The following is a 14,150-nucleotide window of genomic DNA, read 5'->3' on the forward strand; positions in this document are numbered from 1 at the left end:
TTAAATGATAGCTTTCTCAAAGTGTAGACATGAGTTTATAACACGAGTCTATGCTTGACAGGGATCGATCAGGACCAAAGCCAGTATACAGATTATGTTTGTCTCATGTAACCTAATGGTTTGCTCCATCTCCTCCTTCTCAGAGGAGTGCATCCTGGGTGTCAACTTTGTGATGAGGAGACCAGAGGATTTAGAGACTCATGGCAGCACTGTCAAAGTCATCATCCCTGTCTGTGTTCTGCTCATCCTGTTTGTGGGTGCAGGATTCTTCCTCCTCCTCACCGTTCGATCTAAAACCAAACCTAAAACCAAAGCCGGAGGTTATAAGAAACTGGACACCGGTGAAGAAAGTGCCTCAAACCCCACCACCTCTTCGTTTGGGGAGTACAGCGACCGAATCATTGAATGTGAAGAGGAAGAGGACGATGACGACGATGTTGATATCGTGTACATGGCAAGGGATGGGACGGTGTATCACAGGTTCAAATATGGTCTCTTGGATGAAGATGAGATTGAGTTAGAGTATGATGATGAGAGGTACACGTACAGATGAAAGGAAAGCACCTTATATCTCTCTGCAATTAATGTCTAAACATGGGGGAGGGGGGTTATTTTATTCGGTTCTCTTCTGGTCTAATATTAGTATTTTCCATCAATAATTGTGCTTTACTGTTTGGATTATGCAGTTTATTCCTTTGACTGAGCTTGTCACATAAATTATTGTTTATAGGTTGTTTAGGTGAAATGTGCTTGTGATTGTTTAGAAATAAAGTTGGACTTTGAGGGTGCAATCTTGGTTATAAATTAACCTGCAGGGGTGAGTTCAAGTGGCTTTGGGAGACAACTGCATGTGAATCAACACACATTAACATATTAACATTGGATCTGGTGTTTTGACTGCATTATGTAAGAAAGTATATTTAAGTGCATGTGTAAGTGTAAGTGACGGTGGCGTTTCCTTCCTAAGCCTTAACATGTAAGGCTGATGTTTTTGTGCTTGCAGTGTCACTGATTTTTAGACCAGACATTCTATAAATGAGATTACACGAAAATCTGATCTGTTCTTAACTGTCACTTCCTCTCTGCTTGTGCTGAAAGTGTGACACTTACAGAAAAATGTCACTTATGAGGGGAGGATTCATAGTGGAGTATGAAGAAGAATTTTTGTATTTGATGACACTGTGGTTTTAAGGAGAAACAAGATGGGAGGGTTCTGAGATCTTTTGTTTTTCTTAATTATAAGAAATTACTGAAATGTAACTAAGTAGATAAAATAATCCTTTACTGATCCCCAGAGAGGAAATTCGGGATGTTATGTTTTTATCTGGGCATATTTTCTGATGCTGTTATTAGAACAATATTCAGGCAGGAATGGGCCCGCGACAATAGAATAAAAACAGAGGACTCGTTGAACATTTAATTATACATGCAGTGGCACTGTTCCCTGTGTAAACTAGAATAAATAATTGCAATGAATGAGCCTGGAAAACATTTGACCCTAATGCAGCAGTACAGTGGGGTCAGATGTGTTCAGGTGATGAAAACGGGTGTAAAGAAGCAGAATATTGCAAGAAGTTAGACTTCACCTGTACATTAAGCGCTTTATGGTATAAATAAAATGGATAACATATCATTCAACATAAAACAAAAGCTTTACATTTCGGTGAAATTCATTATATGTTGTACTGTGTATGATTGTGCATGTGAGAACACACTTGATTAAAGATTTTATTGACATACTGTGTTCACAGTGAAGTACTGCTTCCTGTGCTGCATCAGTCATTCTTTTAGTTGTCCTCAGTGAAAACTATTTTCAGTCTTTTAGAAACCTCATTTCCCCTTTCAGTAAAGAAACCTGAACCGTTTAGAACAGAAAGGTACCTGTGAGAACAGCTAAACTCTTCCTGGGAAACGATCAAAACTACTGCTGCGCGATAAATGTCAGCATTCACAATCTGTCAAGTCTTACTCCCGAAATAACACTTGAATAAACTTGATTACAATAGAGACTTAAAATCCAAAATGACGTTGCAGGACTCATATATTTCATTCATTTAAAACAATTATGTATGAAGGTTAAAAAAAAAAACATACTTGTGTGTTAGAAAGCTTCATGTCATTTTCTGAGCTTAACAGATGTAAGGGCACACACACACACACACACACACACACACAGACGGTACAGAGCCTCTCCTCTTACAGTGTTTTGTCAACAGTTTTTGAATGTAATTGTTAGATTTTTAAAAAAGCACATGAAGTAAGAAAAGAAAAAAAATGTAATATATATGAACAATATTCTGTGTATTGTAGGTTCATACGTACACTTCAAAGAGTGCCGGCCATTGTAAATAACAGAGCAGGCAACAGGAGCTGTGGCCCTTGTTTAGCGTATCGGTAACAGAGGGGTGGACTGTAGGTCTGAACATCAGATAAGCAGCAGTAAAAAAATAAAATTAAAAAACAACCGACATGCATAAGAACTCGCTTGGCTATTCAAACTTCATGTTCCTTGCATCATCAATCATCTACACCATCTATAATTTTCTTATGAACCCAGCAAGCTCATCATAGAAAGACAGTTAAGTGTCAAGACACGGATCAGAAGGCGAATATATATGAATTATTTAAGGCCTATCTTAAAAATGTGTTTTTATACACACTTGATTGAATAAACAACCCTGCTGCTGGTTATTAAATAATTCCTGTACACAATGCATTAAAAACCATAAATTCCATCTAGTGTTCAATGTAAAGACGGTTAATTCGTCGTTCATAAATTCATTTTTAGGGCAGTGATAAACAGGGCTTGTGTCACAAAAGACAAGTTGAAAGACATTTTTTTCTCAAGAGGAAAATCATAAGAGGAAAGCAAGGACACTTCAATACCTTTAAACTGACATAACTTCATAACAGAATCTCTCCGTCTTCACATATATACCATTTAGTCATGTTGTTGCATAAAGTCATCCAACTGTGCGACCGTGTTTTTTTGTTGTTATTTTTACAGATAATAATGCCCAGACTTTGTCTTAAACAATCAGACACAAATCGCCACAGAAAAGGACTAAGTAAGTGTTGTATTTTTGACCTTGGCTGAACAGTGTTCTGTTCACAGTACAGTTTCACTTGTATTTGTCTTATTCTTCGTATACAGATTGTGACAAAACTGGCTATATATAGTGCTCACCCTCATCCTTCACCGGCTGTTTTTAGGTACATTCTCACATAAAAGACTCCAGATGTACAACAGGACCAGGTAGACCCAAGAGCTTCATACACAGCTATGCTATTTGAGGAGGAAACTTTGGTGCGAATATATACAAATCAGCATGATCTAAAAGTGATCGCATGCTTGTAAGAAACCCATACAGGAAGCTAAACAGCTCTTTAAACGCAGACCCATTGACAAAGAAAAAGAAAAACATAATAAAAAAGATTGGTTGTTTATGATCACGTCCATGTGCAGCCATGGCCACAACCGCATGAATCTCAGAATGAGGCTGTGAATTTAAATGCGTACATACATGCTCACTCATACACACACACACACACACACCTGTGCGTATAGAACCTTCTGTGTTGTTCTGGTGTGTGTGTTTGTGTGCACAAAGTGCTGCAGTCACAGCCAGCTGTCAGTGACCATTCATAATAGTCTGTGAGGTGGAAGGCATGGTGGAGGGCATGGCTGAAGACGAGCTGGGAGCGCTTTTGAAAAAGTTGTCTTCCCTCAGTTTGAGATGCTCCGGGAGCTCCAGCTTGACCTTGGCCTCCTCGATGTCATTGTTGATGGCCGTAATGAGGGCTTCTATTAGGAACAGAGATGAAAGAGAGATAAACACACGCAGGAAAGAAGTCAGAGAAGGCATAGTGAGCATGTGCATGAGGTGCAGAGAGAAAAATCAAGATGCATATAAGAAAGGGTCATGGTCTGTAAAGAGTCTGTTTGAGGCCAGGCATACAAAGACGTGAGCTTATGTGTGAACGTGTGTGTGTGTGTGTGTTTGTGTGCGCGAGAGCGAGTGAGAGAAAGAGAGAGAGAGCGAGAGAGGTCTCTTACCTAGAGAGTCGTAGCTTCTCTCTGGACGGATGTAGCCCACCATGACAACACTGAGAATCTCCTCATAAAAGTCCTTTTTGAATGTGTGAATCAAATGGGTCTCCTACAATCACAGAAAGGAAATATTGCTGCAAACTGTAAAAAGTAATGTGGAATTTCTCTTGTTGTAATATCAGAGCAGATGATCTCCTACTCAGCTCTTCATCTATATGTAAAATACAATTAGAGAGTTACTAAACAAATGTGGAAAAATTGATGACTGCATATCAAAGACCATAACAGCAATAAGACATATTTTAAGGAATAAAAATTTGGTTTTGAAATAGTTTAGAAAAAAATCAGTTCAGTTTGACATACAGACCCTGTCAATATTAGCACTAAAACTTGTGTTGAATTAGGCAAAGCTAAAAAAAAAAATATAATGAAATGTTTGTCTAAACATACTGCATGTTATTCACACTGCATGCACTGATGTAATGAATCATAAGTGCCATTACAGGAAACCTTAAAAAATTAGTTTAATATTTCCATGACACTGACATAATCCGTGTTTTAAACATTCTGCAACAAGCATTCATATGCAAAATGAATGAAGCCACGCTGACTCATCAGTTAAACTTAAGCGTGCACTCATTTAGGACAAGATGTTCCCTTTCTTTAGTGTGTGTGGGCCTTGTATAACATAACTTCAATGAGAATGTATTCCTTTTTCTCTATACAGATAGTCTTTGTACCACTGTGGAAAATCTGTTTTCCAGTCCAAACTGTAAAGGAAGCAGTGGGCTTGTGACTGTATCATCGGTACCCTGGATTATCAAGGACCTTGTTTTATAAATAGATTTGCAATGAGCACACTGTCTTTCTCAGTAAATAACGCTTTTCTTGTACTAACCATGGACTTCTTGGTATTTTTGTAATAAGGGTTCCAGCCAATGCTCATCACCATTTTGTAGACGTCACCATTACCGACGCAGGCCCAGCCGTAGTAGATCCCTGTGCTGATGTCTGCTGGAAGGTTGTCCACCACCGAGTCAGGAAAGTTGGCTTTAGATAGCAGAGAGACAAGGAGGAAGAGTCAGAGGACAGAGAGAGAAAAGGTCAGCATGTGAGGTCAGCTGGAGAACTGCTCCTCCTGACATTATGTTTGTGTCTTCCACTCAAGGGGACGTCAAAGCAGATGAAGACATTTTATGAACCCTAGAGCATTATTTAACTAGAGAAACCCTTTAACTGGTTGTTAAGACTACCTCAGCTAGAAATCCATCCATTAAATGTAACATTAGAAATTAATTTGTAACTTTAGGCAAATGTCTACTGTACATGGTTACACACGGAAATCCTGTCTAAAAGCTCATATTATTTGATTAAGAATTTATCAGTTGTTGTTCTTTATATTCAGTATATCTCTGTTTAAAAAGGGATCTTTGTGATGTGTCTTTTACAATATTGTGCATTATTTGTAACTGGCAACTCAGCATCTGCTAAAACAGTAACATTATATTTTTGTATCTTGCACCTCTCTTATTCTGAATCTACTTTGAAAATATCAAATATCTTGTGAGAAGGCACTACTTTCAGGAGACAGCGGCAGGTGACAAACGAACAAACAACAAACAAATGTACGCATTCTCGTCCATTCCTTTAAGATACGACGTTCCCACACATTCCTGCAATCAGCCATCACCACGTTAGTCATTACTTTGGTCAAATAAGAGTTGTTACTCAACTCTGATGTACCGCAAAAAAAAACCTTCTCGTTGCGTAAAAGCTGTGTCATCATCAGCGCTGTTCAGAGTTGAATGCTTAACGTCAATGTTAAATATTGAACGTTACTCTGATTCTCTTGGTTGGAGTTGATAAGGCCGATTCAGTCTGACGTAACGTTATCTACGTGCACTATGCCCTTAAAAACTCGTTATAACTGTCTGATAAATGTCAGATTATTGACTCACCTGTAGGAATTCCCAGTTCTTTGCTTCCTCTCCCAAAGCCTCGAATGACCTCCCCCCGGCAGAAGAACGGGAGACTCTTCATGGTTAGATTTAGTTAGCCGATAACTTGATGATCTTAGATGCACGGTAGAGAGTGACCTCGAACGACACAAGGAAGTCGGGTTAGCCAGTCACCCAGTACTACTCTGGTGACAAGCACCTTTCAGGAAGCTAGAAAACCGAAATCTTGCCCTTGTCGAGTTGATAATCCGTCCTTGTCTTTCACTTTCGCTTCACCTGCCTGGTTAGCTTGTTCGAGTTAATTAAAGTTGAACGTTATTCAATGAGCAGCAATACAAACTTAACCAGCTATGCTAGCTAGGCTAACTACTGTTAGCTTCATCAGACGCTCTCTTTTCCTTGAACGGTTTATCCAATGGAACTGGTAGTACACTACTCGAAAGATGTCGCGCTTCACTTAGGTCCACTTGCAGTTTGATGGTGAAATTAAAAGCCTAGCAGGTCACAGAGTGCCGGTTGCTACATGTGTTGTACACATCTGCGTCCGTAATGCCTCTGCTGATGTCATTGACCGTGTGACCAAAGAGGGCCGAGACTCACGTGTTGCCTTCATGAGCCGTAGGAAATATACAGCGCACGAATTACAAATTAGACCTTGAACTTTTTCAGCTGGATGTTCTTACTCCCGAAAAACTGAGGTGTCGCTCTAGGGCGGTAGAAACCCTTGGACAGTTCTAGAAAGTGCTAAATGTACCAGCGTTGCATAATACTGAGTCGTATTATGCAAACACTGGCTTGTACGTGATTGTCTCGTGCAGTTCCTGACATGTTGTTTTATTTGATAGCGTTCATCACCCTCTCATATACGAATGTTTCCCAGTTCAACAAATTCAAATCAATAAAATAAAAAGCTAATAATTGATCCACAGTTGGCGATCTGGCATGCAAGAATTCTTGATGACCGACTGTCTTTGTTTCCAAATAACCTCTGCAAGAAAAAAACTGACCCCATTTTTACAAGGGTTCCCAAAGTAATGAATGTCCAAGAACAGTTTTGTACTTGGACGGTTTTGAGAATCTGTGAAATGGGCTTATCTCTTTTGAATTGTACGAAAGACAGGAAGTTCAGCATTTTTAACATGAAAATGTAGATTCAAATAGATAGTAAATTCAAACTAGAGAAGCAGTTTTTGAAGAAATTATGGTGTGCTTGATGTTGGAAAGCTGATACATGAATTTCGTCTGTAAATTTGAATGGATATGAGTTGAGAAAGCCAAGAAAGATGTATGAAATTTTGGAAACGTGAGGATTAACGATGCTAAACTGTGTGGCTGGCTTATCTTTGATTGAAGAAGAAGCTGACTGACATTTTTCTGAGACTTAAGGTGCAAAAAAGATATGAAAAAATAATAAATTATCTTGGTAATAGAAAATCATGTTTCTCTACTATAGAATATAAAAAGAAGAATACATCATTATTCACCCAAAAATGCAACAATGCAGACAAATTCAAAACATAACTGCTATAAACAACTTCTGATTAGCAGAACCTCAAAAGTTTACACTGCTGTTGTGTAGTCCCAAAAGGTGGTATTAAGTTATTGAAAAGATTAAGAATTGGGGTAACCCTGAGATACATGTGCATTTTTGTTTATATATCTGTAGCTCTGGCAAATCGATGTACAATGTTTCTTTGTCTCCTCTTTCAAGGCTCAGACCAGCTATAAGGCAACTGTTAGTTGATAACTTTGGAAGTTTGAGGAAGAAAAGGCAGGATGCCAAAGGGACAATAAAGCTGGTGAGACCAGGTGAGCTTGTTCCTCAAAGTGTCTTTTAATGATGATGTTTCATGAATAATTACAACATTAATTTCATATATGTGCTTGAATATATTTGAAATCTTAACATATTTTTATATATTTTATATTTAGTATATGTCATGAAAAAAAAGGACTCAGCTTTTATGAGGTTTTGTCTTTTTTTTTGCACATTTTCACCAGTGTTGCTTGGAAGAAGACTTTTGTCGTGAGATATTTACTCAGCAGAAATATTTGGTTAGTTTAAGTTCCCATATTTTTTTGGAGATCTATTTTTCAACCAAACCACAAGATGGCGGCATGGGGATTATCCTTTCCCAAGACCCTAGACAGCCTATGTAAAAGAATATTTGTAGTTAGAATAAAATATCTAAAAGTGCTCCTTAAAGTAATTTTAATCAAAAACAAAAAAAACCATCTTTACCTGTTATTATTTCAGCTGTCAACTTCCAAGTTATTTCAACTAATAAAAATGTGCTCAACAATCAAATGTCCACAGTTGTTGCTGATTTTTAAAAATACCACAATGAACTAGAATGATCCCAGAAAAGGACTGATAACCTTAGCTTCAGATTATACAAATTATACTAGAGGTGTTGCGTGTGTGTATATGTTTTAGTGAATGTTTCTGGTCCTGGGTTTGATGTCATTTAGTATAGTCGACATGCCAACCATATTTAGATATGATTCATTCCATATAAATGTAGAAATATCTGCTGAATTATAATGTGTGTACACTCTGGTAGTATTGTGTTGCAATCATACTGGTCTCCACCTTATACTTATACTGGTCATTCACACATAAAGGTCCTTATCGCTCCCTCCAAAACCTCTCTGATAAAGGTCTACAATCTTTGTACTTACCAGAAAATCACTTCTTACCTTGTTTACAGTCCAGTCCAGTTCAAAATGTTTTGACATGGGATGCACACAATAAATCAAACAGTTTTTTATCTGTTCTGTAAAATGTCATAGACCATGCTTTCAACTGATCATCATTTAATTTATTTGATTTAAACAACATCTATTAATCAGCGTAGTATGTAGGATTAACAAGTCTGACTATGCTGTGAACTTCTTGTTTTTCTTCATCGGTATCTTCATCCTGGTGTTTCATGACCTGTGCGAAGGCCCCAGTGACAGGTTGAATGGGTTGTTTGTCAAAACTTAAGCTGCTGTGTTAATTTTAAATTTAAATTATATGAATAGTGTATCACCACTTAAAATATAAAATATATACATTTAATTATAATTTGATTTTATTTTTTCCATGAACATCATAGAAAATATTGAAAAACATTGTACATCTTATTTGTTTCACTCTTTGTTCAACAAACACATTGCCAGTCTTTGCATACTTGAGTGCATGATAAATGGTTTTACTTTGAAAGTGCTCACAGGAAGTCTCACTTTAGCAACTACTTGCGCCTTTCAAGCGGTCAGACCAGAACACTCAACAGGTTTAGAGACATCTGACGGGCATCAGAGAAACGGATGTACACTGAAACTCGAGGTGCTGCTTGGAAAATCACAGGTAGGAAGCTTTTAAGCAGAAATGTTGATCTTTCTTTCCTTTTTTTTGCCTAAATATTCTGATTTTCATTAAAACACTTAGATTTTGTTCTCAAGTATTTAACAATACATTCTGTGTCATATGCTAAAACTATAATTTGAGCTTTTATACTTATACTAATAAAATAGCAATACTGTAATGAAATGGTGAGTTTAATGGCAAGAACGGTTTTTGATTCTAACTTAGGCACTGAGCAGTGGAATGTGCTTTATCTGGAAGAACAAGTCCACCCGGTGTTTTGCGTTGTACCTACATAACACAATGGAGGCGGGATAAGGGTAGTGGAAGGTCTAATTAGAAAACATTTAAAGAGATGAGAGTGTGGGAGAAGAAATTTGGTTGAGGTAGCAGTAACGTTAACTAATACCATAACAAAATTTATACCATAATATAAATTTCATTCATTTCATTTCATACAAAGTCAATCTGTGGCTGACACATTATTTATCAGTTATGTCCACATGAACCTTTTTGGGAAATGTTATTCAAAGCTTATAAATTGTAGATTAAGAACCAAAAGAAGGTCTGCTGCATCAGTGGTTGTGATGAGATCAAATTCAGGCTGCAAATCAACAAAGTGTTTGTGTAAAATAGGAGAGCAGCAAGTTACAAGTTGTTGAAACAGATTACTAATCTTAGTAGAGAAAGTGCAGAAAAAGAGATCATTTGACCCCATAGGTAAACTTTTACTGTGTAGTGATCAAGAGACAGGTCCTGTCTCGTTCTAGGACCATCTTGTAAATTCAGCAAATGAAGTTATTTTTGTCTTTGTAAACACAAAGTGCTGTGTCCATTTGTCCCAGTGGAAATGAGGACAGGTGTAAACAGCCTCTGACATGCTTAGGACTTAGGGCTTACACCTACAGTAGTTTTCTGAGCAGGCAAAACAGGCTGCTATGGTTGTACAGATCAAGTGCTCTCAGTTTTAGGTTTTGCTGGCATTTGGGTTAGAAAGAAGCTGAAGTTAAAGTACTGGGTAAAGCACCAAAATAGACTACAACAATTTTGCCTGGAGTAGGATTGTTTTAAAATAGATAATTGTAGGAGACCACGTCCTGAGCCACTGATCTCTGTAACAGAATTCCAAAACTAATTAAGACCACTTTTCTTGTTTCTAATAGCTGAGTGCCCTCAGGGCTCAGGCAGTAGAGTTCATGTTGTGTTTCTATACCTGTAAAAGTGGCTCCCCATCACACACCGCATCAACTATAAAATACTTCTCCTCACCTCTAAAGCCATCCACAACCTCATCCCTCCATATCTCTCTGACTTCCTCCATATTGCCACACCCTCCCATGAAACATGGAAACACGAAACATGGAAACAGTGAGAGACTGTTCAGTTGGTTATATTTGTGACGTTCAAAGGCAAGACATTTAATGAAACAGCTTCTCATTTACCTTTTGCAAAGAAGATGCTCTGGTTGTTTCACAGTGCACAGAGTATGTCCTGGCTGAACAATTAGTCCCTTAAAGAAACTATTTCATTGTGTGCTGAAAAAAACCTTGGCATTGTCTTTATTTATATCTGGAAAAGGAAGTGTGTAATGTAACCACTGGTTGTCAGTTTGATTGAACCACAATCAATTATACCAGTCAAACGTGCTCTATTCTTTCCACTAGTTGACTAGTTGGATTAGCCTTGAGTTTTTGAGTTGTACATCTTGGTCAAGGGTTGACTGTAGGTTATCTTTTAGCTAACTATTATCTGCTATAAAATGTCTGTAGGGGCATCATATTAACGATCAATAAAATTTACAGTACTTCAGCAGTAAAATAGCTTTTCCTAACAGATAATTCTGGTATAACCTAGTTGTATGTTTGGTTAAAGATATTGATGTGTCCATATCACATCCCTTATCTTGTTTCCAGGTACAATAACATGTGGAGTGACTAATCTGCCCGGACGCCATAAAAGGAATGAGAGGAACTTATGCACACAACATCACTCTGTGAGCATCATTTAGCCATGCAGATTTCCAGTGAAACACAGAATGTGGAAATAACAATTCAGCACATTTTAGAGTGAAATAAGTCTACATAAAATTAAAACAACACAGCAGTGCATGCATCAAGTTTGCTGTAATGATTCAGGGAAGCCTTATTAATTTTAGACACATAACCTTCAGTAAACATAAAAACTGTAACTCTATGAAAGGCACATAAAGTGTAAGTGCCGCTTTATACACACAGAGCGTACATACGAAAAGCATCTTAACTGAAGTCCCCTTCTAAAATAATGTGGCGACTGAAAAGACGCTGGGTGCAGCTGTTGCTGAAGCTCACTGTCGGCCTGGTATCACTATGGATGCTTGCCCTACTCAGTCGCCCCAAAACTGGCTGGGATCCTGCCTATATTCTCAGCTACAGCTGGCTGGAGTATACAGATGCTGATGGCGCCCCAGAGAGAGTGTGCAACTGTTCAGCAATACTACAAGGGGAGATGGATGCAGTGGAGGAGGCCAAAATACTGAGCATCACTAAAGCCTTCCGCAAGAGTGTTCAGGTCCCCGATGAGTATTACATTAATGAAACTCAAGACTGCAGGTGTGTTACTTTAAAGGTTATAACTCTAACTCTAACTCATTATTTAAATAGTACATGTACAAGATTTAAATTCTTATTTATTTATTTCTTAAATTCTATGTATTTTCAGGAAATTTATGATAAGAAGGAAATATATACCATTTCCATTAAGCCAGGAAGAAGAGGAGTTCCCTCTGGCTTACTCTATGGTTGTGCATCATAAGGTATACAAATTCTTACTCAATTTAGTTTAAAGGGACAACTTCTAAAATATTGCCAGAATTCAAAGGTAGCTAGTTTTCGCCAGTTGCTGATGGTTATTTTGTTAGGTTTAGTTATCTTTGGCTGTACCCTCGGCTAGCATTAGTTCAGTTAGCTGTGGAGCTAGGACTTCATAGCTGACTGAATTGTGTTATATTTTTCTGTTTAGTAAGGAAAATATTATATAAGAATGTTTACTTTATAGATATTTTGTTTCCTTTAAGACTAAATATAAAAGAGAGATTGTGAAACTTTCGCTGCTTTTGTAAAATTACTTCATGAAACTGGAGCAGACATTCAGTTGATAATATTGGTTCATTTTTTGAATGTTTTAAACTAAAGTTCTGGCCATATCTTACAAATTGCTCCTTTAAATGTCACCAGGAGTGCTACTCAGGCTGTGGAAACAGCAGTGCAATGTCTTCTTTGCTTTCCAAACTGCCTCTAAAGACAAAAGAAATAAAACAAATACATCTAACAATGATTATATGAAACATGCACAAAATGGTTTGAATTGTTATTATTTCTTTCATATACTATAGGTGCAGAACTTTGAGCGACTGCTTCGAGCCATCTATGCACCTCAAAATATTTACTGTGTCCATGTGGACAAAAAAGCAAAGCCATCAGTCTTTGCTGCCATCAGTGGCATTACTTCCTGTTTCCCTAATGTCTTCTTGGTCAGCCGGGCTGTGGATGTGGTCTACGCTGCCTGGCCACGCGTCCAGGCTGACCTTAACTGTATGGCTGATCTTTATAACTCCAGCACCAAATGGAAATACTTCATCAACCTTTGTGGCCAGGATTTTCCTCTGAAAACCAACTTGGAGATAGTAAGGATGTTGCATTCACTGAGGGGTGGTAACAGCTTGGAGTCAGAGCAAATAGCTGGAGGAAAGAAGTGGAGGATGTCCAAAGTTCACCAGATAATTGATGGAAAAATCCAGGTACATCTTTAGGAGATTTATATAATGTGTTAAATGGCTACACTTATTATATACACAGTAATTTTGTCATTGCAAAGCTTTCTGTTTCTATTGACCTTAATTTGACCGTCACCATCATATTAATTAACTGTATCAACTGTCTCAGGGGACAAATGAGCGAAAGGAACCGCCTCCATTCAACTTGCCTATTCTGTCAGGAAATGCCTACATGGTGGTTAACCGAGGCTATGTCCGCAGTGTGTTGGAGGACAAACGAATACAGGCACTGATGGAGTGGGCCAAAGATACCTACAGTCCTGATGAGTTCATATGGGCTACCATTCAACGAATCAGTGGTGTTCCTGGATCAACATGGCCCAACTCCAAATACGACATAACAGACATCAATGCGATTGCGCGGCTGGTGAAGTGGCAATGGCATGAGGGGTCACAGAGTTCACTGCAGGCGGTGTACCCAGAGTGTCAAGGCAGCCATGTCAGGGCAGTATGTGTGTATGGTGCTGGAGATCTCAAGTGGATACTTGAACAGCACCATCTCTTTGCCAATAAGTTTGATACAGATATAGAGCCAATCGCTGTCTACTGCTTGGAGAAGTATCTGAGACAAAAGGCACTGGCGGAAATACATTAGATGTGTTTTAGATTTTTCTGCAACAGTTGATTAAAATAAAACTATTGGTTTTTAGTTATTTTTCAATTAAGTTATTTAATTAATTCATGTGCAAACAGAAATTTCATTTTCTATACTGTTTTATCCATACAGGGTCGTGGGAGGGGCTGGAGTGGCCAATTAACCTGTGCATGTTTTTGGACAAAAATTGTATTATCAAAACAGTTAACTTGAGGTTAGAAGAGTATGATATTAGAGTATTAGAATAATTTCCAGCAGGAAAAAATGTAAGCATGTTAGTATAAGTGAAAGAAATACAAAAGTTAATAAAATGTTAATCAACCTGTTAATGAATTAAATTGTTCTGTTTGTGCAGCCATTCTGATGGCCACAAGGAAAACATTTTA

At 37.9% G+C, this 14,150-nt stretch overlaps 3 protein-coding genes across 3 annotated transcripts in view; 2 read left to right on the plus strand and 1 right to left on the minus strand.

Annotated features, from left to right (window-relative positions):
- pcsk5b (proprotein convertase subtilisin/kexin type 5b) overlaps positions 1-3,226 on the plus strand; it is a 69,722-nt gene extending 66,496 nt beyond the window's left edge. Inside the window, exon 37 of the mRNA XM_046387538.1 lies at positions 144-3,226. Within this exon, the coding sequence (XP_046243494.1) occupies positions 144-553 (410 nt within the window). The 3' untranslated portion in view covers positions 554-3,226. The remainder of the gene's footprint in view (positions 1-143) is intronic.
- On the minus strand, positions 2,874-6,603 carry rfk (riboflavin kinase). The gene is made up of 4 exons (XM_046387543.1): positions 6,010-6,603; positions 4,950-5,101; positions 4,058-4,160; positions 2,874-3,805 (listed from the first exon to the last, which is right to left on the minus strand). Exons 1-4 carry the CDS (start codon positions 6,089-6,091, stop codon positions 3,633-3,635), a joined length of 510 nt encoding a protein of 169 aa, XP_046243499.1. The 5' UTR covers positions 6,092-6,603; the 3' UTR covers positions 2,874-3,632.
- A 2,642-nt stretch (positions 6,604-9,245) lies between these two features.
- On the plus strand, positions 9,246-14,093 carry LOC124058366 (beta-1,3-galactosyl-O-glycosyl-glycoprotein beta-1,6-N-acetylglucosaminyltransferase-like). The gene is made up of 5 exons (XM_046387544.1): positions 9,246-9,361; positions 11,272-11,946; positions 12,056-12,149; positions 12,729-13,133; positions 13,279-14,093. Exons 2-5 carry the CDS (start codon positions 11,639-11,641, stop codon positions 13,762-13,764), a joined length of 1,293 nt encoding a protein of 430 aa, XP_046243500.1. The 5' UTR covers positions 9,246-9,361; positions 11,272-11,638; the 3' UTR covers positions 13,765-14,093.
- The last annotated feature ends 57 nt before the right edge of the window (positions 14,094-14,150 follow it).

Source organism: Scatophagus argus, chromosome 4 (assembly GCF_020382885.2).
Source record: "Scatophagus argus isolate fScaArg1 chromosome 4, fScaArg1.pri, whole genome shotgun sequence".
NCBI classification, from domain to species: Eukaryota; Metazoa; Chordata; class Actinopteri; family Scatophagidae; genus Scatophagus; species Scatophagus argus.

Bases quoted from the DNA above. Each gene is read 5' to 3' on its own strand.
- rfk (XM_046387543.1), bottom strand. From the start codon at position 6,091: ATGAAGAGTCTCCCGTTCTTCTGCCGGGGGGAGGTCATTCGAGGCTTT. The intron at 5,102-6,009 runs GTGAGTCAATAA...TGCTATCTAAAG, and splicing joins AGAACTGGGAATTCCTACAG to CCAACTTTCCTGACTCGGTG. The intron at 4,161-4,949 runs GTTAGTACAAGA...CTGTGATTGTAG, and splicing joins AAAATACCAAGAAGTCCATG to GAGACCCATTTGATTCACAC.
- LOC124058366 (XM_046387544.1), top strand. From the start codon at position 11,639: ATGTGGCGACTGAAAAGACGCTGGGTGCAGCTGTTGCTGAAGCTCACT. The intron at 12,150-12,728 runs GTATACAAATTC...CATATACTATAG, and splicing joins CTATGGTTGTGCATCATAAG to GTGCAGAACTTTGAGCGACT. The intron at 13,134-13,278 runs GTACATCTTTAG...CAACTGTCTCAG, and splicing joins TAATTGATGGAAAAATCCAG to GGGACAAATGAGCGAAAGGA.